We start from the raw sequence: 20,913 nt of genomic DNA, 5'->3' as shown, positions 1-20,913 counted from the left end.
CCGGTGCCTAAGGGAAGCCCAGAGGCAGCAGTCCCCATCCCATTCTGTGGCAGGAGCTGGGGGCGGAGATGAGAGCCCACCAGGGACAGGTACAGCACGTGCTGGGTTCTGGACAGAGCCTCGCAGCCTCGGGGCACCCCGAAGCCTCACGTGTCCTGGAGCAATGCCAGAAGCTGGAGGGCCGCTGGGCTGAGCTGGAGCGGACGTGGGAGGCACAGGCCCAGTGCCTGCAGCAGGCTGTGGCTCTCCAACAGGTGGGACACGGAGAGCCCCCAGAGTCACACTGTGAGGGAGGTCTGCAAGAGCTGGGCCTCTCAGGGGGGCGGGCCAATTGGCAGAACCCCGGCCCAGAAGCTGGCAAGTCCCCAACAGACACAGAATCCTTTGTACGGGCTGCTGGAAAGCCTAGGGCAATGTCCCCAAGGGTTGGTGGAGGGTCCCAGCTGACATCATCAGGGTGAGGTGGCCTCATTCCTGGCAGTGCTTTCTGGCTGCATCGGAGCTGGAGGACTGGGTAAAGGAAAAGCAGCCTCTGGTGGACAGTGAGGACTGTGGTGGAGATGAAGCAGCCACCTCCAGGCTCATCAAGAAGAACCAGGTACCATGTCCCGGCAGCCTGCACACAGCCTGCCCTGGAGAGATGATGAGCCACTAGGAGAGGTGTATCATGCTCGCCAAGGGCACATTCTCCTTCCCAGGGGCACAGAGCCCTGCTGTTTCTTCCTGAAGATACAGCCAACTCCTTTCCTGCCAACCCCCAAGTCTGGCAGGGCCCCCTGCCTATCCCCAGGGCTCCCGTCCTTCAGAGACAGCTCTTTGAAGAACTCTGCCCCCTTCTTTAGTCTCCTGACCCATTGACACCCCTGTGGGCTCAGGATTTCCCTGCCTTCTTCCTCTCTTGCCCCAGCACCTTCTCCCATGTCTTCCTCAGGGTTCTTTCTCCCACACTTTGAATGTCACCCTTTGAGTTAACCAAATGCCCTCTTGAAACCTACCTCCCCTGGCAAGCATTCCCCCGCCACAGTTAAAGGGAGGGTGGCCCAGTGCACCCTCCTCCTGGGCTCAGACTCTCAGGACCTCACAGCTCTGAACCCCACAGCAGCCCTGGTTCCGGCTGGCAGTGACACGTCCTCTTGTCTGGACGTGGTTTCCGTAGAGCCCTCATGGTCGGTGTTTCCACGTCCTGGGATGGAGGACTCTCAGCCATTTGTGCGGAGCATGCCTGGGGCCATGCCCTTGTGGGGCTTCGGTGTCCCAGACGTCCTGGGCAGCTCACTTAACCCCAGCCATCGCTGTCTTCTGTATTGTCTGGGTCTAGTGCAGTATCTCCTATGTCCGCCCTCTCCCGGCCCCAGTTACCCAGCACCTAACCTCTCTTACTAAATAGTGAGTCCTCTGAGGACACAGTAAGAACTCCACGAGCATTGGGTGGGTGGATGTTGGATGCATGGCTGGGCAGATGGGGTGGGGATGAATGGACGGGTGGATTAGTGGGTATGTAGATGGGCAGACGGTTGAGTCTGAGGATCCGTGGCTGAAGGGAAGGGTGGGGAAGATGCGTGTGTGTGTGTGAAGGAGCCATCCAGTCTGCACCGGACCTGGGTCGGTGTGTGCTGGCAGGCCCTGCAGCAGGAACTGGCCCTCTGCTGGAGCTCCATGGAGAAGCTTGACCAGAGGGCGCAAATCCTCGCTGGCCCTGGGGCTCCGGAGCACCTGCGCGTGGTACGGGAGAGGCTCTGGGAGCAGCTGCGGGCACTGCGGGAACGGGCGGCCACACGGTAAGGGGGTGCTGTACCCGCTCTGGGTCTGGCGGGGCCTAGCCATGGTTGACCGTTCCCATGCCGTGACCCTGAGCTGGAAGGAAAGTCTGGCCCCCCAGCCCATAGAGATGTGTCAGAGGAGCCCTTGCTGGGGGTTACTCTCCTCCTTCCGTCATGTCCACAGCAAGGCCCGCTGGGCAAGAGCTCAGCCCCCAGCTCCCTGCTCCCAGCTCCGGTTGCTTCCCTGCATATGAGCCCACTGCCCTGCCCTGGCTTACTTCTCCCTGAATCCAGAACCACAGGCTTTCACAGAGACCACGAATATGCTCCTTCAGGTTCCCCCCTTCCGCTGGGCCCACTCTCCCCAGGGGAGTGGGCAGCCAACCTATAGGAACCACAGGCTGTCCCCACAGGGGCCAAGAGCTGGAGGGGACTCTGAAGCTGCATGAGTTCATGGGGGAGGCTGAGGAGCTGCGGACCTGGCTGGCTAGCCAGAAGCAGGCGGCTGGGCTGGGGGAGAGCCTCGGAGAAGACCATGAGCACATCTTGGTGAGCAGAATAGGGTTGGGAGGACACCCTCAGGGAGAAGGCCGGGGGCAGTGGGCCGGCCCAAAGGACTGTGGAGGAGGGGGCTGTGGGAGTCCTGAGTGCTGGCTGAGGACAGGCCTTCTGAGGAGGTATAGGCAACAGGGGCTGTCCCACCCCTCGTTGCCCAATCAGGAGACCCCAGCTTCCCAGCTGCTTGCTGCCTTCCTGGGGGGTCACTCTGTCACCCACTCCCCTCTTGTCCTCAGCACCTCTGCACTGAGTTCACAAGGTTTCAGCGGCGAGTGGAGCTGGGTGCCCTGCGGGTGGCGGCCTGCCGGCAGCTGGCAGAGAACCTGCAGGAGCTCGGGCACAGGGCCGCCCCTGATGCCCGGCAGACGCAGCAGCACCTGCAGTGAGTGCCCAGTGGGCTAGGCGGGGGGTGCTGGCTTGGGGGAGTGAGCTGTGCAGGCAGCTCCTGGGGTGTTCAGAGAGGGCAGGCTGCTCTGAGGGCCACACTGGCTCTGTCTGCCTGCAAGGATTCTGGAGAGGGCGCTGGCCCCAGGGAGGCTGAGCCAGCTCCTGGTGACCACAGACTGTGAAGGGAGGCAAGTCTGGGTGTGCAGATCAGGGACGCCTGCCCGGACCCCCAGGGACACTTTTCCAAACTCCTGGCTCCCAGGACTTGGGGAAGGAGCTGTGCAAAGACGGCCTAGCTGCCACCTGGCTGGCATGGGTCCCCCCACCTCCAATCCCAGCCTGCGGGCTCTGAGGCCAGGCCTGACTTGTCCATGACCCCTGGCATGGAGCCTGGCCTGGTGGAAGCCTTAGAAGCTCAGTGAGAGTTGGCTGAGCACACTGAGGAATGGAGAGAAGATGCAGCTCCTGTCCTTGAATGTTTATAAGCTGATTGACATTTGCGACTGGAACACACAAGAGGGAAGAAGGAGCACAAAGCTTAGAAATCAAGGGCTGAGCATGACAGCAGTGAAGGACTGAACTCGTGGTAAAGCTGGAAAGGCTCCAGGCAGGCCCTGAGGCAGGAAAGGGGTTCCAAAGGGGAGCTCTGAGCCAGTCCTGGATGCAGCCCGGAAAGGACAAGGGCTGACAGGACCAGCCAAGTGTGGAATGAGATGCTGGGCCAATGGCTGACATCCCATTCGTCTTCCACACACCTGGGGACAGGGCTGCCTGGTCGGAGCTGTGGGAGCTGACCCAGGCCCGAGGCCACCAGCTGCAAGATGCTGAGGTCACCCTCAGAGTACACAGAGATCTGTTGGAAGCCCTCACGCAGGTCCAGGTACGAGCCCAAGGGGAGGAAGGGGATTCTTTCTAGAAGGGGACACACCCCCAGTTCGGTGTCGCACCCTCTATTCCTGACAGCCTTGGCCATCTCCTCTCCTCAGGAGAAAGCCACAAGCCTCCCCAGTGAGGTGGCCCCAGACTTGCATGGGCTGGAGGCTCAGCTGAGGAGACACGAAGAGCTGGAGCATGAGCTCAGGGGCGCTGGGCAGCAGGTGAGCCAGTCTGGCTGCCTCTCCCCCCTTTACCTCCTTTTCGCCCCCCTCCCCCCCGTGCCTCCACTGGCCCCCTTGAGCTTTGTCTATCTCTTCTTCTGGGTTTCCTGCGCTCTCCCAGGGCCTCCCACTGGGCCTACTGGGCATGGCAGGGCCTGGCTGGAGGAGGGTTCTGTGGGATGGGCAGGCCCTTCAGTCTCCAGGAGGACGTGACATTCCCCCCACCACCCCCGTCTCCTCTCCCTGCCCCCAGCTGCAGGAACTGCTAGAGGCTGCAAGTGCAGTTCAGAAGCTGGGGCCAGGGCCCCAGGCCCAGGCTGTGCAGCAGAGGCAGGAGGCACTGGCGCAGGCCTGGGAAGCCCTGAAGTTACACATGGAACAGCGCAGGACGCAGCTAGAGCGGGCATGCCTCCTGGCCCGTTTCCACAGAGCGGTGAGGGCTCTGTCCTCTTGGGCTGCATGCGTGTACGTGCGTGTGTGTGTGTGTGTGTGTGTGTGTGTGTGTGTGTTGCCATGCACGTGCATGTGCTATTGAGGCCCTCCAGCTCTGGAGGGAAACTCAGTGTGGACACGAGTTAGAGGAACACAGGTACGTCTGGAGGTCTGTCGCAGGTCCGTCTGTCTGCCAGGGCACTGAATGCGTGGGACACAGCAGGTACTCCTTAGGTTTGAGTCAACAGCAGCACAGGTGAGTAACAGAGCAGTCAGTGAGGCCTGGGAAGGAAAAGCAGCCCATAATGGGAGAGTCACATGTTCTAGACAGTGACCTCAGGATAAGCTAGCATCTGTTGAACATCTGTGTCTCACTGTCTACCGGGGTCCATGGATGGAGAGAGAAGGGTGATGAAGAAGCTAGGTAAGATGGACTTGGTTGTCCTCAGGGAGCCTCTCTAGATGAGGGGACAAGCCTCAAACTCCAGAAGCCAGATTGGGACGGGGACCCTGGCCACAGGCTGTCTCAGAAGTCCCCAGAGCCAGTGCCTGGTAAACCAGGAGGCCCAAACTCTGACCCTGCAAAAAGAATTGATCTGGGGATCTGCCTCTGCTACTGTCCAGCAGCGTGAGCTTGAGCAAGGCCTCTGTCTGTGAGTCCTCCCTCACACACACTGTGCCGTTGACCGTTCTTCACCTCGGCAATGAGGAGTTTGGACAAGGACCCAAGGCCCCTTCAGCTCTCATGCTGTGTACACGGATCTGAAGACAGTGTGCAAGTGTTAAAGCAGAAATCTCTCGAGTACAAGGTGAGCAGCGAGGTGTCACAGTGTCAGAGAAGCCTTCATGAGGTAAAAGAGGCCCTGGACCCTGCAGAGCATGTGAGCTGGGGAGAGACGGAAGGGGGAGGAGAAGGAGCTTATAAAGCAGGAGGGACACCAGAAGCAAAGGGTGAGGAGCCTTGCTGAGGGGGACGAGGAGGCTGGCAAACAGGCACATTTCATGAACCTGGAAAGATTAGGTTGGATGACAGTAGAGGAACCTGGTGACAAAATGCCCCTGAGCCTCAGCGGAAGCTCTGCCCTGGAACGGTTAGTCTGCTGTGCGAGTGGACACGGGCCGGCTGGAGTTGGGCCTCAGAGCCCGGCTCTCTGCTGCCCAGCCCAGCCCTCACCCAACTCTCTCCCTGGGTCTCCTGGGGCCACAGGTGCAGGACTACACCTCCTGGGCGGCCGCTGTATGGCGGGAGCTGCAGGGACAAGAGGGCTCCCAGGAGCCCGGCCATGGCCTTCCCATACTACTCAGCAGCCACCGGCAGCTCCGGGCAGAGCTGGAGGCCCGGGAGGAGCTGCACCAGAGGGCCTCGCAGCTGGGCCAGCAGGCGCTTCTGGCTGTAGTAGGGACACCCATCAAGGAGGTGGGCCCCTTTCTCCGGTGCCCCCCCCACCTGCCCTGACCTCGTCTGAGCCCCATCACCTCACACCCTGCCCCGTCGTGCCACGCTGGCCTCTCGTCAGGGGCTTCCCTCAAGATCAGCTGCCAGCTTGTCCAGGCGGCTTTCCCCAGGCTTCCCATGTGTCTGTCCCCAGGTCCAGGAAGGGCTGCGAGCCCTGCGGGATGAACGGGAGCAGGTGTTCCAGGCCTGGGAGCAGAAGGAAGAGAAGCTGCAGGCCATGCAGCGGGAGCAGCTCTTCCTCAGAAAGTGTGGTCACCTGGACCAGATCCTCACGGTCCAGGAGGCAGGTCCTCCCCCTGCCCCACCACACACGTCCCCATGTGCCCCCTTCTCCCTTTCTCCTCTACCCCCTACTTGCTTCCTTGCCTCCTGGGACTCAGCTTTTTTCCTTGATGGGAGGCCCAAAGACTGGGCACAGCCTCAGTGCACATGGCTGCAAATGGGGGTCGGGGGGCCCAGCTGTTTCTGGACAGTCCCTGATGGCCTATTTGACTTCTCCATGGGCTGATCCAGATCTCCCTGAAAACCGGTGCACTGGGGAGCTCAGTGGAAGAGGTAGAGCAGTTGATCCGCAAACACAAGACTTTCCAGAATGTTCTGACTGCCCAAGATGAGAAGGTAAGAGGCTCAGAACTGGGCATGGTCAGAAATTGGGGGATGGGGGAGGGAAGCGGGTGGAGTCTGGGGACTTTGGAGAGTTCTGAATGGGGAACATGGAGGGCTTGGTGTGCACCCACAGGTAATATCGGAGTATAGGGACAGCCTGTGGGTCTAGAGGTGCCTGGCTGGGGCTGACTGAGCAGAAGTGGGTATGTGGCTCAAGAGGTGGGCCATGCTTCAGGGACACCAGAGCCACTTGGCTCCCCATGACATGGTCACAGGGGAGCTGTGGGTTTGGTTCTGGCTTGCTGGGAGAGAAGGGCCATGCTGGGCTGAGGGAAGGGCTTTCTTGTGGGCCAGCCTCCCATCATGGGAGAATAGGAGACTGTGACCCTGACCCTCCCCCCACCAGGAGGCAGCCCTGTGTGAGCAAGCGAAGACACTTGGGGGCCCCATCGTGCAGGATTGGCTCCACACATTGTTAGAGCATCGGGCTCAAGTGAAGGACCTGGCAGAGAGCCGGGGACAAGCCTTGAACACCTGTCTCCTGATGACTGGCTTCACCAGGGCTGTGACCCAGGTCAGAGGGCCACCCCCAACCCTGTGCCTTCTGCTTGGGCCACATTTTACAGGGTACCAATGACCTTCACCTTCCCACGCTCCTTCAGGCCTCACCACACCCCTGTGATGAGGACACTGAAGTCTGGAAGGTTCAGTGGATTTCCCAGTGGCCTTGCTGGGACCCAGAACATTTGATTCAAAGACACTGTGAACAGAGATCCTGCTGCTTCCTGAGCCCATGAGGGCTAGGTCAGAGAGAACCAGGGAGGCAGAGGGAGGGAGCCAAGTATCCTGAGAGTAGGCCAACTTTCCCTCCAGAGGCCCTGTCCAGCCCTACCCTGTGGCTGGGGACAGGGCCAGGCCTGGAGCATGTCCTCTTGGGCTAAAGCACTGGATGGCATCTATCCAGCTTGACTTCACCCAGCCCTGGGGGGCAACAGTCCACTCCCTGGGCACAGCTGAGAATGAGTGCGTGGGACATCCCTGGGGACTGAAGCAGAACCGGCATAATGAGATTCATGACCCCAACCCCCACCAGGCCCAGGACTGGATTGAGGAGCGAGTCCGGCAGCTGAGAGAGCCAATCCCTCCTGGGGACCTGAAAGATAAACTGAGGCTCCTGCGAAAACACCAGGCCTTCGAGGCTGAGATCCAGGCCCACGAGGAGGTCATAACCTCTGTCACCAAGGTAACAGGCCCTCAGCCCCAGTCCTACTCCAAAGTGTGGGCTCTTGCGTGGCCAAGGAGGAGGGTTTCAGGCAGGGGGAGAGGTGACGGGTAGGCAAGATCTGTGGGTGTCCTCTCTCCCAGGATGGCGAGGCTCTCCTGGCACAGAGCCCCCCTCAGGCAGGAGAAGTCTCCCAGAGGCTGCAGGATCTGCAGGAACACTGGCGGAAGCTGAGGCAGGCAGTGGCTCTCCGGGGCCAGGACTTGGAGGACAGGTGGAAGTTTCTGGAGTTCCTGTGGAGAGCTGACCTTACAGATGCCTGGATCCAGGAGATGGTGAGACCCAGCCGGGCAGGGACAGAGCTGGGGGTAAGGCTTCGGGGCTGAGAGATGGGGACAAGGACAGGCCTGCTACTCCCCAGCTCCCTGACAGGCGGGAGCCCCAGCAGACAGTTGCCCCAACACTGCTCCAGGAGCTGGCTGCCCTGGTGCTGGGGCTCAGAGCGCCATCCCAGACCCTCACCCCTTGGCCTCTGCAGGAGGCGATGGTGAACCTGGGCGAGCTGGGCCAGGACCTTGAGCACTGTCTGCAGCTCCGCAAGCGTCTCCGGGAGCTCCCAGGAGTCTGGGCCGAGGTATGGGGTCGGAGGGAGGAGGGGGAGACACAGTCAACCTGTCCCCATGGGGGGACAGAACTGCTCAGAATAGTGAGACAGCATGGGTCGGGGAAGGGCTCCAGCCACTGCCCCAGGCTCACTACGTGCATGTGCTTGGGCAGCCCCCTCATCTCACCAAGTCGTAGTTCCTACGTCTTTAAAATGGGGATAATGCTGGCTTCCTAGGTAAGAGAGCCAGAATGAGTGGTGGTGGTCACATGAATTGGTACTTGTGCTGAAACTGCCAGGAACTGTCCTCCCCACCACACATACACAGTTGCACATGTGCAGAAACTGACATACTCTGAATCAAACCCGTGGTCGAGTCTGCAGTTAGCATGTCCATTCTGTGCCCCAGTCATATAAGGTTTTACCCTCAGGGGAAGCTGGGGGAAGGGATTGTGTGGCTTCTCGATACTACTTTTATTGTTATTGTTGTTGCTGCAATTTTGCAATTTCCTGTACATCTATAATTATTTCAAAATTAAAAAAAAAAAAAAAAGATACACATGTGCCTGGATGGAGTGGACAATCCAACCGAAAACTCCAGCTGCCCAGAACCTTCATTCAGCTTCTCGGCTTCTTCTCACCACACCCCCACACGCACCCCCAAAATCTCTCTCCTGTGAAAGAAATGAGACAAATGTAGTCACAGTCAGGTGTTAGAGACCAAACACGCTCCCTTCCTCCATCCAGTGTCAGCACATACGATTTCTAGAAGGCTGAGGTTCTTGCCCGGAGCTCCCCTTTGGTGCTGGTGGAATTCACAGCCTCCCTGCCGGGTGCTGTGGTAGAGGAAGCACCAGAGAGACTCAAAGAGGAGGGCTCAGATCCTGGGCCTGCCACACACCAGTCGTGGTAGCCTCTGGCTCTGCTCTGGTGCATGCAGAAGGAGAGCGAGCCCCTCCCCTGCCCAGCTCAGCTGAGACCCTTCCTCAGAAATGCTTGGGGAATTTTAACCAGCTCTCTGAATATGAGCTGCTGTTACTGGGGGCAGGATCCCTGCACTCTCTCCTGCGGCTGGGGACCCCGCCCAGTGGACCCATAAGCCCCTCTCACAGCCCCCGCCCAGGACGCATAGGGGTGCAGACGCTCCTGCACCAGGAGATCCCAGCTTGCCATTTCATTCCACCACTTGCTTTGCTTTGCTTGTCTATTCTTATTCTCAACTCTTTGTGCTTTCTTATCACTTGCTTTCCCAAGCAATTTAACACGCCGTTCCTCATCCTCTCTTGGGCTGAGGCAGACCCTCCATGGGCTGTGACTGTCCGGGTGCCCTCACCCTTCACCCCTGCAGGACACCGTGGATGACATCCACATCAGGAGCATCAGTGACTTGTCCCTGAAGCTCGGGAACCTGGATCCTGAGCAAGTCAAGACCATCCACAAGCGGCGACAGCAGCTGAACAGCAGGCCAGTCCCTGACGGGAACGCCATGGGTCTAGGGGAGGGGACTGGAGGGCCATCTCTGACTAAGCCTTACTCCTCCCTTCCCAGATGGAAGAGTTTCCGTGGCAACCTACTCTGGTACCAGCAGCAGCTTGAGGGGGCCCTGGAGATACATACATTGTCCCGAGAGCTGGATGGTGTCACTGAGCAGATTGGGGAGAAGGTAAGTAGCAAAAGACTATGGCAGCTGGGGGGCAAGGCGCCCACCCAGAGTTTCCCTTGCATCTTGCGCCCCCTTCTCTTCAGCTTGGGTAGTGGAGGTAGATGCTTCTAGGGGTCCTTCAGGGCTAGGGAGAGGGGTCTGCCAGGGGCTCTCTCGCTATTGACTCTGGGCCCGAGAAGCCCCCATTACAGGCTTGGAGGCTGGCCCACCTGGCTTCTAGAAACACTGTGGGTCAAGAAGCCAGAGCACAGCTCCCCCACATACTCTTCTGTCTCTGGTCCCTGAGCATGGCCAGAGCGCACAGGTGTTTGGCCCCAGAGCATGTCAGCAACCACTGAGAAACGTGGGCTGAACGCTGGCAGGGAGGTGGGGGGCATGTGAAGAAGTCGTCTGCCCCCTCACCACCCAAGAAGTCCCATGCAACACAGATGGTGCCCTGTTCTGAGCGTGAAGGGGCTCTTGCCTCACTCTTCTTACTCCTCTGTTCCCTGCCCCCAGCCAGCCAGGCCTGGCTCTCTGTCCACGCTCAGTTCCCCCCAAAGGAATGAGAGACCACTGAGACATGGTATGTGGAAGCAGCACACAAAGATGATGGGGTCAGAAGAGACTCCATCCCCTGGTCTCTCCTGGGAATTGTTCTTCACAGAAGGAAGGGACCTTGGTCAGCAAAAGGCTTGGGGAAGGGAATCGGTGGGGTACTTGGTTCTCACACAGAAACCCCATGGCTGGTGACCCCTCAGCAGTGAACAGGGAGCTGCAGAAAAGGTAAAACCAGTAAGGTTACATTCCTTCCCAGGCTGCCCTGGTCCAGGCCCTGGACTATGGAAAAGATCAAGAGAGCTTGCAGAGGCTGATCCGGAAACACAAGGAGTTGGAGCAGGAAATAGGCCTCCTCCAGGCCCAGGTGGAGGTACACCTCGTCTGGGGGATGCTGGGCAGGCCACAGAAGGCAGGAGGCCTTCCAGACCAGGGGAGCCAGCATACTCCATTGAGCATTATGCCCCCTAGAGGCCAGGGGCCTCCCTCAGCTGGGGCTCCCCTGACTACCACCTACCTCCCTGCCCCAGCTCCTGAGCCCAGCTTTCCCCACAGTCCCTAGAGCGGGCGGTGGGCCGCGTCTGCCAAAGAAGCCCTGGGACAGCCCACCGCCTCAGCAGCAAGCAGCGGGAGGTGACAGACAGTTGGTGGCAGCTCTGGAGGGGGGCCCAGAAGCGGTAAGGACCCCTGGGCCTTTTTCCTCACAGACTGAGTCCTGGGAGCCTCTCTGTCTCTCCCCCTCCCCTTAACCCTGGTCTCCCCTGAGAACATTTTTCCACCCTTCGAATAACCATTGATGTTGTCCCCCTATTAATCCCCAGCCCTGGGCCCTTGTCTGGCCAAGGGGATTCGGAGAGCATTGGTGTGGGTGTGAGGGAAGGAGGGGCTCGGAGGCTCCAGGGCTAGCTGATGAACCCTGCGGGCAGGAGGGAGTCCCTGGAGGCCTTATACGAAGCTCAGAGTCTGCAGGCCGAGCTGCGGCACTTGTCGGTCTGGGCCCAGGGGCTGCGGGCGGAGATGGAGGCCCAAAGCACCCCGAGCAGCCCTGCGGAGGCCCGGCGCAGGCTGGAGGAGCACCAGGAGCTCAAGGTGAGGGCCGGACCCTGGGACCTCATTTTGCCTCTGCCCTGTCCCAACTTTCTCTGAGCCCTTCCTCCCTCACCTGCCCGGGCCTCTGTCCTCTTCCATCTTACCCACTCCGCTGTGTTCCACCTCACGCCGCCTCCTCCCTTGCATGGAGGGAGCCCTGGCCTTGGGGGTCTTAGGCCCATCTTATGACAGGCTGAGCTGGACTTGAAGACAAATCGCATCAGCCTGGCCCGAAGCACCGGGCAGCGACTGCTTGCTGCAGGGCACCCAGCTCCCCCTGACCTCCGCCAGGCCCTGGCTGGCTTAGACCACGAGCTGAACAGCCTGGAAAGGGCCTGGCAGGACCACCAGCTCCAGCTGCAGCAGGCCTTGGAGCTTCAGGTAGGCAGCCTCCATCCTGCCCTCCCTTAACCCCACCGGCCCCTGGTCAAAGCCAAACCCCGAGGCCACTGTTCCGAGGCTTTGCCCGGTGCCCAGCGCCCAGCTGGCCCACAGCAAGTCCTGCCGGCTGTGCACGTGTTTTATCGAGCCAAGGTCTTGGTCCCTGGTTTCTCCTCAGGGCACCCACAGGCTCACTCCACCTACACCGAGGGGAGCCTCTGCTCACTTCCTTTTGCCTTTCCCTTTCTTGACAGCTGGTTCTGAGTTCCGTGGAGCAGATGGAAAGTTGGCTCTGCAGCCAGGAGGCCTGCCCCACTAGCAAGGGTCTCGGGGTGGGTGCTGACCCAGGTTTTACCAAAGCAGCGGCAAGTGCTGTCTGAGCTCCCCAGGCCCCGGGGGCAGGGGGAGGGCTCCCCATCCTCTACCATCTGCAGCCCTGAAGCCTTCACTCCTCCATGTTTGTGGTTCTCCTGCACCTGGTGCTCAGCCCACAGGGAATGTCCCGGGAACTGAGAGGGTGGGCGTGCATCCTTTGACCTGTTCTTGCCTCCTTCCCACGACTTCTTACCTCTGCCCTCCTCATGTCCCTCCCCCAAGGTTTGCTCTTCTAGCCACCATCCCAACCCCTGTGGCTGGCGAGCCTGATTCAGGGGGGGTCTTAGAAAAATCAGGGGCCAGCTGGTTCCTTGCTGACACAGTCTTACCAGAGTGCAGAGGCGGGGGTGTTCCTGTTGGGTGAAAAAGCTCCATGTGCCCTGAAAATTATGACCCTGACACCATCCTCAGTACCTCCCCTGGCTAAGAATCACTGTCCTAAAGCCAAACGCAGCCCTGAGACCTCAGAGGGATGGGTTTGGGCAGAGGGCTCATCATGTGGGGGAGTGTGGGTGGCATGGCCGGCAGAGAGATTGGGATGGGAGGGGCAGCCCCGCGGATGGTAGTGGCTTCCCTGCTCCTGCCAGGACTCTTGGGCCGCTGCAGAGACCCTCCTGAGGAAGCACGAGGTGGTGGAACGGGGCCTGGAGGCTCAGGCTGAAAAGATGAGCGCGCTGGAGGCCGCGGCCCGCAGGCTGCACCAGGCTGGGTACCCCGAGGCCCAGGGTGCCCTGGGTCGGTGCCAGGCCATGCTCCTGAGGTACATCTGGTTCTGGGCTGTGGGTGGGGTGGTGCAGCAAACTCCCCAGCGTTTTCTGGGGGCTGAGGTCGATGCCAAGCACCCCTGCCGGCCCAGCATGTGGCCCCCCAGGGGAGATGAAAGGGAGTTGTACCAAGAAACGTGTCCCAGGAAACTGAAGAAGGGGCGACCTAATGGAAGGGCCTGGCCAGAGCCCAGTGGTTAAGTGTCCATGAGCCAGTGTCCTGAGTTCCTGTGCTGCCCCCTTGTGGTGGGATTTGGGGCACTTGCCTCACAGAGTTTCAGATCTACAAGGATGGGGTAACAACGCCTGCCTCTTCAGGTAGTGGAGGATTGAGAAGGTACCCTTGATGTCTTAGCATGGTGCCTGCCACTCGCGCAGGTCAGCACATTTCTCACGCCCATTTATTTATTTTTTTTTAAAGATTTTATTTATTTGACAGAGAAAGAGATCACAAGCAGGCAGAGAGGCCGGTAGAGGGAGAGGGAGAAGATGGCTCCCTGCTGAGCAGAGAGCCCGACGTGGGGCTCGATCCCAGAACCCTGGGATCATGACCTGAGCCGAAGGCAGAAGCCTAACCCACTGAGCCACCCAGGCGCCCCTCTCACGCCCATTTAGATGAACCCAGCACAGCTCATGAGACACCAGGCTCTTCCTTTTTTCCTCCTAAAAGCCTGTCCAGTTCAGCTAAGTCATCCAGCTTCTCAGACTTTTAGAGCCAGATGGATGTGGCCAAAATCCAGCTCTCAGACTGGCAGGGGTCTCTGCCTTTTCCAGAGAGCCCACTGGGGTCCACAGTGCTTGTCAGCCCTCATGCAGGCCCAGGGGGGGGCCTGGGCCCTTTGCTCCTGTTCCTTGCTCGTGGGACCCCCACCTGGCTACCAGGAGGCCTTTGATGGACAGATGACAAATGCTGGTTTGCTGGTCTCTGTCAGTGCCCTCCCCTCGTGGCCCCCCTGATCACCTTAGATAGTTTCTGGTGGTCTGACTTGCCCCTGGGACAGTGCCACCGTGACCCCTCCCCTTTGGGCTTCTGGCATCTTCTGGGGAGGCGACAGTTCCCATTCCACCAAGCCTCGCTGCACCTCCACCCCCACACCCTTTGGTAGCCCCAGCGGGAGGAGAGAAGTTTCCACTCAACGCTGGTGTGGAGACGACAGGGATGTGGTCAGTGTTAGGGTTTTGTTCCTATTTATTTTTTAGATCACGGGTCTAATCTCTCTTTTTGTGCGTACAGCAATGTATTTGATACACTGGTACAGAGAGATACACACACACACACACACACACACACACACATATTTGGGTGGGTACCCGTTCAGAGTCCTTCCTAAGGGTAGTGCATGATCCAAACTAGTGGTTTGGATGCTGTAGTAGTTGGCTACTGTGGCCATGACAAAATCCCACAGACTGGTGACTTCAATGCCAGAAACGTGTTTTCTCACAGTGCTGGAGGCTGGAAGCCCTCAATCCAGACGCTGACAGGGTGGGTTTGTCCTGAGGCCCCTCTTCTCGGCTTACACTCCTCCCCTCTCCTCACATGGTCATCGCTGCATGTGCGTGACACCTGACATGGCCGCTTGGGGGCGCTCTGAGAAGCTCATTTTAACTTCTTTAAAACCCTGTCCTCCGATTCAGTCCCACTGTGAGGTACTGGGAATGAGGACTTCAACTTAAAAATATGGGGGGACACAATCAGCCCCTGATAGGCACTAGTGAAGAGGAGAAGTAGAAGTTCTCTCCTTTCAGAGGGAGCCCGGGGGTCCGGGCGTACTGGTCCAGAGGAAGGGCTGTGGCCATGGGGAGGTATGTGCATGCCCCTGGAGCAGCTCCAGATCCGGTGAAGGGACCTGAAGGCCCATGAGACCCTCTTTCTGGCAGGAAAGAGGCACTGGTAGAGCGAGCCAGGACCCGTCGCCGCCAGCTAGAGGAGCTCCAGCAGCTGCAGACTTTCCTGCAGGATTCCTTCGAGGTTCCCGTGGATTGGGGGGTGGTAGCGGTTGTGGTGGGGAAGAAGAGGCCAGCCTTCCTCGGGGCAGCCCAGAGGTTCGGGGGTAGGGGGAGAGCCCGAGGGAGCTGGGCCTGGTCCTCTGTGTATGTGCAGGTGGCCACGTGGCTGAGGGAGAAGCACTCGGTGGCCCTGGAAGAGGGCTGGAGGGACCCTGCTCTGCTGCAGGCCCAGCTGCGGAAGCAACGGAGTCTCCAGGCTGAACTAGATGCAAGTGTCCACCACCACCAAAGGCTGCAAAAGGTGAGGGGACAGTCCTGCAGGCCAGAGAGTGTGGGGAGACCCAGCAGAGCCCTGGCCAGGGCTCTGATCCGGAGTCGCGGATGACTGACACTTATCTAGTCCTTTCTGTACACAAGCACTATGCCCAACACCCAAGGGGAGAGACAAACAGTAGCTTTTCTGGGGCACCCTCTCCAAAAATAGTGCCTTTTCAATCACGTATTGACGGAATAGTTTTTAAAGCCATCTTGGATGGACACGAGGGGACAGAGAAAGGCCGCAGTGAGCAAGCCTGTGTGTAAAGGAGCCAAAGTGTAGCATCTTTGAAATTTACCCTCTCCCACCTACAGAGGGCAGGACCTGACCCCAGGCTGGCTCCCTCTAGCATGAGGTGTCCTGCTAAAAATGTTTGATGTTTGATCTCGCTTTTGAAACAAAATAACTGTTGTTTTCTCCATTCTATGGATAAGGAAAATGAGCTCAGAGAGGTTCAAGAATTCGCCCAGGTCACACAGTGAGCTCACAGGCTGGGGGTGGAGCCCGCGCAGGTTCATGGGCACCAGCCATCCTAAGTCCTAGTGGTGTTCCCTGTGTGGCTGTAGGAAGGACAGAGGCTGTTGCAGGAGGGCCACCCAGCCTCAGAGACCATCCAGGAGCGGCTGCGGGAGCTGGGGGAGCTCTGGGACGAGCTGCAGGCCAACAGCCGGAGGAAGGCAGCCATGCTGCAGGTGGTTTGTGAGGTGGGCTCTGTGTGCCAGGCGACAGGCCAGAGGCGGCGGGGGGTGGTGGTGGTGCTAGGCCTCTCCCCCATGTGCCCACCTCACATTCTGCCCTAGGCCCTGCATCTCCGGCGGAGAGTGGAGGAACTAGAGAGCTGGCTGGAGCCTGTGGAGGTTGAGCTGAGAGTCCCTGTCAGGGACCAGGACCAGCCTGGGCTAGACAAGCTCCTGGGGGCACAGGGAGAGCTGGAGGTCACCGTGGAAGGGCAGGCCAGGCAGGCACAATGGCTGTGGGGCCAGGCCCAGGTCCTTACAGGGGAAAGCCTCTGCCTCGCCCAAGATGTAAAAGACCAGGCCCTGCAGCTGCTTCGGAGGTAGATCGACCTATGTGCCTCCTGCTTGCCCCCTCCCTCCCTGCCCTCCAGCTTGTCTCCTCCGGGCCACCCCCTGCCCCCACGATGAGGGGCACTGAGTGGGTGAGCGCTGGGTTACCATCTGGCCCCCACCCCTGACTGTCCCGTCCCCACCCTCCACCGTTGCAGGTTTGAGTGCCTGAGGGAACCCCTGCGGGAGCGCAGAGCTGCCCTGGAGACCCGGAGCCGCCTCCTGCAGTTCTTCAGGGATGCTGATGATGAGATGGCGTGGGTGCGGGAGAAGCTGCCCCTCGCCACCACCCAGGACTGTGGACAGAGCCTGAGCGCTGTGCGACAGCTGCAGGAGAAGCACCAGGTGTGGGTCTGCTCACCCTGAACCTCAGATCAGGCACCAGTCCCAGCTAGCCAGGGGTGCTGGGATCTCTCCACCTCTGGGGGGCTTTGAGGGCACCCCAGGTTCTTTGTGGGCCAGGAAAGGGAAGGCTTTGGGGGCAGATCTGCGGGATCCTCTAAGGCTTCTAGCACGACTCTGGGTCCCCTGAGGTGGGTCTTCCTCCCACTCCCCAGAACCTGGAGAATGAGATGAGTAGCCACGAGGCTCTGACCAAGGCCGTGGTGGCCGAGGGACACCAGCTGGCACAGGCCGGGCCCTTCACCACAGAGGCTGCCGCCCGGGTGCAGCAGCTGGAGAGTGCCGTGCGCGGCCTGCGGGCAGAGGCCACGCGGAGGCAGCTGCGGCTGCAGCAGGCTCAAGAGGCCCAGCAGTTCCTGATGGAGGTGAGGGGCTGAGGCGGGCACAGCTGGGCCTGAGGAAACCCAGAGTGTAGGCGGCATTCTGGGCTCTCTGTGCGTCCCCTCTTCCCTTGGCTAAGTGCTCTTCTGCGCCCCACCCCTGGAGCTCGTCCTTCTCTGCAAGTCGCCCAGAGCCCTGGATTGGGTGTGATTTTGTTTTGTTGTCTCTTCTAAACCGGTGGTTCTCAGTCATTGCCTTCCATCAGAACCACCTGCAAGCTTTACGAAATGCAGATACTCAGGTTCCATTCCAGATGAGATCAGAATCTTCGGGGTTGAGGGCCAGGCACGGGGAGCAGGGAAGCTCTGGGGGATTCCCACGTGCAGCCAGGGTGCGAACCACAGCTCGAGACCTCAAGGCTGTGCGTGCCCCAAGCTGGGGGCCCCAGAGGCCGTGACCCAGGGAAGACTGCTCTCCCTGCACCTCTAGCTCCAGGAGGCAGAAGCCTGGCTGGAAGAACGGGGCTGTGTCCTGGAGCTCAAGGATGTTGGCCAGAGTGCCGAGGCCATGTGTGCCTTTCTGCGGCGGCTGGAGGCCACCCAGAGAGACCTAGAGGCGTTCGGCTTGCGCATTGAGAGCCTGCAGCAGACGGCAGCCCTCCTGGAGAGCAGGCAGAACCCGGAAAGGTGTGGGGGAGCCCAGCCCACGTAGGGAGGCCCAGGGAGGGCTCTCCCTTCAGAGGCAGGCATGTGAGGCTGTTTTGGCCTAGAAAGGAAAGACTTCAGCCAGGTTGTCCTTTGTGCCACAGCGGCAGGGCACTGGCCCGGATGCAGGCAGTGAGGGAGGCCTACTCAGGGCTGCTGCAGAGGGCAGACGGCAGGCAGCAAGGCTTGCGGGAGCAGCTACAGCTCCACCAGCTGGAACAGGAGGCCCTACTTCTCGAGGCCTGGCTGGCCAGCAAGGCTGCCACGGCTGAGTCGCAGGACCACGGGCAGGACCTGGAGGCTGTCACGGTGAGTCTCTCCTGAGCCTGGGGTCAAGTAGATGGAGGCCGAGCCAGGGCAAAGGAGGCGTGCATTTGGGCAAGAGGGAGGCGAGGGTGAGAGCCGAAGGGAAGAGGGGGTGCTCTGGGCGGATCCCCATGGTGCCAGAGCCGGTGTCAAGGGATGTCTGCTCCTGCCTCGTCCAGTATGGGTGGGGCGGGGGGTGGGGGGGGAGGGGAATGACTTCAGACAGTGCCAACCCTTTGCGAGCTGCTAGACGTCACCCCCTTGCCCTTCTCTCCCCGTAGATGTTGGAAGAGAAGTTTGATGCTTTCAGAAAGGAAGCTCAGAGCCTGGGGCAGGCCAAGGTGCAGGCCCTAAGGGAGCTGGCAGACTCCCTGGAACGGATGGCACCCAGGTGCACTCCCCAGATTCAAGCCCAGAGGAGTCGCATCGAGGCTGCTTGGGAGAGGCTGGACAGGGCAATAAAAGCCCGCATCCAGGTAAGTGCCCCCCTAGGCCAGGTGAGGGGCAGCCAAGGAGCAAGAGCATTGATGCCTTCTGCCTGGGTCGGAGGCCTGTAGGCCAGCCTGGGGTACGCGTAGGAGCATGGGAGTGTGGGCATGAGTGTGTGTGTGTGTGTGTGTGTGTGTGTGTGTGTGTGTGTATACGTGTGCATGTGGCGAGAGGGGGCTGCCTTTGATTCCCAGCACTAGGCAGATGGGGACTCCCAAATCCTTGTACCTTCACCTCCCCCTACCCCAGCTCTCTCCAGCAATTTTCTTTCTTGATGGCACAGTTCCTCCTCCAGGGAGAAACAGAAAGCCAGTCTGGCCAGCTTCCAAACCCCTCGGAGCCTCCTCTAAACACAGGCCTGGGGTCTGAAACCACCCACAGTATTGATCTGTCCTCACCCACATGCACTTAACGGTTTCCTTTGCTGCACCCCCCACATTCTCCGAGCTGCAGTGCCTTGTGCAGACGGGCTCCATGTTGCTCCCTGACCTTTGTTCTCAGCTGGAGCCGCTGGTTTTCTTTAACACAGGCTGCTCCCCAAGTCCCTGACAGCCCGGGCAGCCTCCTGAATTGACCCTCCCCTCCTTGCCAGTCCTCCCAGAAACCAAAGCCCTCCTTCCTAGGGACCCATCCCCCATGCTTTAGAGCCTCCATTTCCGCCTTTCTCGTGATTTGTAACCAAAGATCCCCTCATCACACGGTGCCCTCCTGAGACCCTATCCCCTCATCTGTAACATCACACACTCATTGAGCACCTGCCACATCTGGGACATTCTCTGTACCTGGTGGTGACAAAGGAGTCACCGAGCCCCATGGTCCTCATTATTTAAAGGGAGGCGGCCCACAAGGCCACATCTCTAGAGAGAAAGACCCTAGGAATGAGCTTAACCAAGAGCAGACCCTCATCCCTCTCCCAGAGCCTGGCCATAGCCCGGGAGGTCCGGGGCTTTGAGCAGGCAGCGGCTGAGCTCCAGGAATGGATGCAAGAGAAGGCCACCCAGACAGTGAGAGATATCTGTGACCATAGCCCGTCATCAGTGCAGACCTTGCAGCAACAGCACAGGGGCCTGGAGGTGAGGGCCCCAAGGTTTCCCTGTGGGTCGGGGAACCCCCCCACACCCAGAGGGGAGAAGGGAAGGCCTTCCTAGCCCGGGAGTTCTTACCCGGGGTACATGTGGAACACAGTGGAGCTGGCTTGGGAAATCCTGGGAAAGAGGACCCCCCCCACACTCCGCGCAGAGAGGCTGGGGTGCTCCCAGAATGAGGGGCATGCATCAAGTTGTGTTGGGTGAGGCCTGATCAGGTATTCTGGTGGCAGCGGGACCTGGCAGCTCTGGAGAAGGAGGTGGCCCGGGTGCAGATGGAGGCCTGCCGACTGGGCCAGCTTTACCCTACAGCTCAGGAGGGCTTGTGCAAGCAGCTGGCCAAGGTGGAGGAGGCCTGGGTGACCCTGGACATGAAGGCTCTGGAGCGGGGTCGGCAGCTGGAGCAGGCTGCCCAGGGCCATGCCTTCCTCAGTTGCTGTCGGGAACTGCTGTAGGTGACATCCCGCCCTGGTATTGGCCCAGCTCTGCCCTGCTGGGTGGGGGTCACCCCAGCTCTTCCGGGAGCTGGTCTCCCCTTCCCTGGGCACACCTCAGGCCTTGCTTCTTGAGGCTGCTCTCCCAGACCTGACGGCAGCTTCATCTCCTTGCCTGCAGAGCATGGGCTCAGGAGAAGAAAGCTCTGGTCTCTTCCGAGGAGCTGGCCGGGGACATGGTAGGGGCTGAGCGGCTCCTGGTGCAGCAGGTGGAGCTGGGGCAGGAACTCCAGGAGCCTTGCCTTCGAGCCCACGATGTACAGCAGGAAGGGCGGCAGCTGATAGACAGCGGCCACTTCATGTCCCTGGAGGTAGGAGCACAAAAGGGATGGAGCCCGACTGCCCAAGGCCTTGGAACCCCTAGCAGAAATCTCAGCCCTCAGGAAAAGGCAGGCAAGGAGCAGAGAGAGAGGCCAAGAAGGGAAGGGGAGGGTCTGGGCCTTCCCTGGAGCCCTCTGCTGGCCCCTCCAGGCCTCCTCTGCCTCAGTGCTTCCTCTGGAGCATCTGACCCAGAGCATCCCTTCCCACCAGGTGGCAGCGTGTCTGCGGGAGCTAGAAGGGCAGCTGCAGGCACTTACAGAGGCCTGCACCCTGCGCCAGGAGCGCTGCGAGGAGAACTGGGGCCTGCAAAAGCTACGGCAGGAGCTGGACCGGGCCGAGGCTTGGCTGGCCTCCCAGGAGGTTCTACTGCTGGACCCCAACTATGGGGTGAGCCCAGTCCCTCCACCCCATTAGCCAGTTACACCGACTGGCAGCTGTGGCCAAGGGCAGGTCCTGCTGTTCCTCAGCTCCCTACCCGCTAAACCGGGTTGCAGACCCCGAGGGGAGGCTCTTGGCACCCCCTGGAGCTG

The 20,913-nt window shown here is 60.0% G+C and overlaps 1 protein-coding gene across 1 annotated transcript in view; it reads left to right on the top strand.

The window, feature by feature from the left end:
- The window catches only part of SPTBN5 (spectrin beta, non-erythrocytic 5), a 45,928-nt gene that overhangs the window by 20,634 nt on the left and 4,381 nt on the right, over nucleotides 1-20,913 (top strand). The window contains exons 24-59 of the mRNA XM_059181219.1: nucleotides 54-254; nucleotides 482-598; nucleotides 1,621-1,778; nucleotides 2,174-2,309; nucleotides 2,555-2,700; nucleotides 3,471-3,585; nucleotides 3,692-3,802; nucleotides 4,056-4,235; nucleotides 5,442-5,651; nucleotides 5,824-5,973; nucleotides 6,204-6,308; nucleotides 6,703-6,870; nucleotides 7,390-7,539; nucleotides 7,662-7,853; nucleotides 8,057-8,152; nucleotides 9,471-9,586; nucleotides 9,671-9,785; nucleotides 10,582-10,695; nucleotides 10,878-10,999; nucleotides 11,249-11,411; nucleotides 11,604-11,792; nucleotides 12,047-12,124; nucleotides 12,755-12,927; nucleotides 14,810-14,900; nucleotides 15,033-15,179; nucleotides 15,761-15,898; nucleotides 15,995-16,251; nucleotides 16,420-16,606; nucleotides 16,819-17,028; nucleotides 17,474-17,670; nucleotides 17,793-17,997; nucleotides 18,276-18,470; nucleotides 19,401-19,556; nucleotides 19,802-20,019; nucleotides 20,184-20,373; nucleotides 20,594-20,770. Coding sequence (XP_059037202.1) covers nucleotides 54-254; nucleotides 482-598; nucleotides 1,621-1,778; nucleotides 2,174-2,309; nucleotides 2,555-2,700; nucleotides 3,471-3,585; nucleotides 3,692-3,802; nucleotides 4,056-4,235; nucleotides 5,442-5,651; nucleotides 5,824-5,973; nucleotides 6,204-6,308; nucleotides 6,703-6,870; nucleotides 7,390-7,539; nucleotides 7,662-7,853; nucleotides 8,057-8,152; nucleotides 9,471-9,586; nucleotides 9,671-9,785; nucleotides 10,582-10,695; nucleotides 10,878-10,999; nucleotides 11,249-11,411; nucleotides 11,604-11,792; nucleotides 12,047-12,124; nucleotides 12,755-12,927; nucleotides 14,810-14,900; nucleotides 15,033-15,179; nucleotides 15,761-15,898; nucleotides 15,995-16,251; nucleotides 16,420-16,606; nucleotides 16,819-17,028; nucleotides 17,474-17,670; nucleotides 17,793-17,997; nucleotides 18,276-18,470; nucleotides 19,401-19,556; nucleotides 19,802-20,019; nucleotides 20,184-20,373; nucleotides 20,594-20,770 — 5,673 coding nt within the window. The remainder of the gene's footprint in view (nucleotides 1-53; nucleotides 255-481; nucleotides 599-1,620; nucleotides 1,779-2,173; nucleotides 2,310-2,554; nucleotides 2,701-3,470; nucleotides 3,586-3,691; nucleotides 3,803-4,055; nucleotides 4,236-5,441; nucleotides 5,652-5,823; nucleotides 5,974-6,203; nucleotides 6,309-6,702; nucleotides 6,871-7,389; nucleotides 7,540-7,661; nucleotides 7,854-8,056; nucleotides 8,153-9,470; nucleotides 9,587-9,670; nucleotides 9,786-10,581; nucleotides 10,696-10,877; nucleotides 11,000-11,248; nucleotides 11,412-11,603; nucleotides 11,793-12,046; nucleotides 12,125-12,754; nucleotides 12,928-14,809; nucleotides 14,901-15,032; nucleotides 15,180-15,760; nucleotides 15,899-15,994; nucleotides 16,252-16,419; nucleotides 16,607-16,818; nucleotides 17,029-17,473; nucleotides 17,671-17,792; nucleotides 17,998-18,275; nucleotides 18,471-19,400; nucleotides 19,557-19,801; nucleotides 20,020-20,183; nucleotides 20,374-20,593; nucleotides 20,771-20,913) is intronic.

This window comes from Mustela lutreola, chromosome 7 (genome assembly GCF_030435805.1).
Source record: "Mustela lutreola isolate mMusLut2 chromosome 7, mMusLut2.pri, whole genome shotgun sequence".
Taxonomy (NCBI): domain Eukaryota; kingdom Metazoa; phylum Chordata; class Mammalia; order Carnivora; family Mustelidae; genus Mustela; species Mustela lutreola.
The sequence above is the reverse complement of the archived record's forward strand: the minus strand, read 5'-3'. Positions and strand labels throughout refer to the sequence as shown.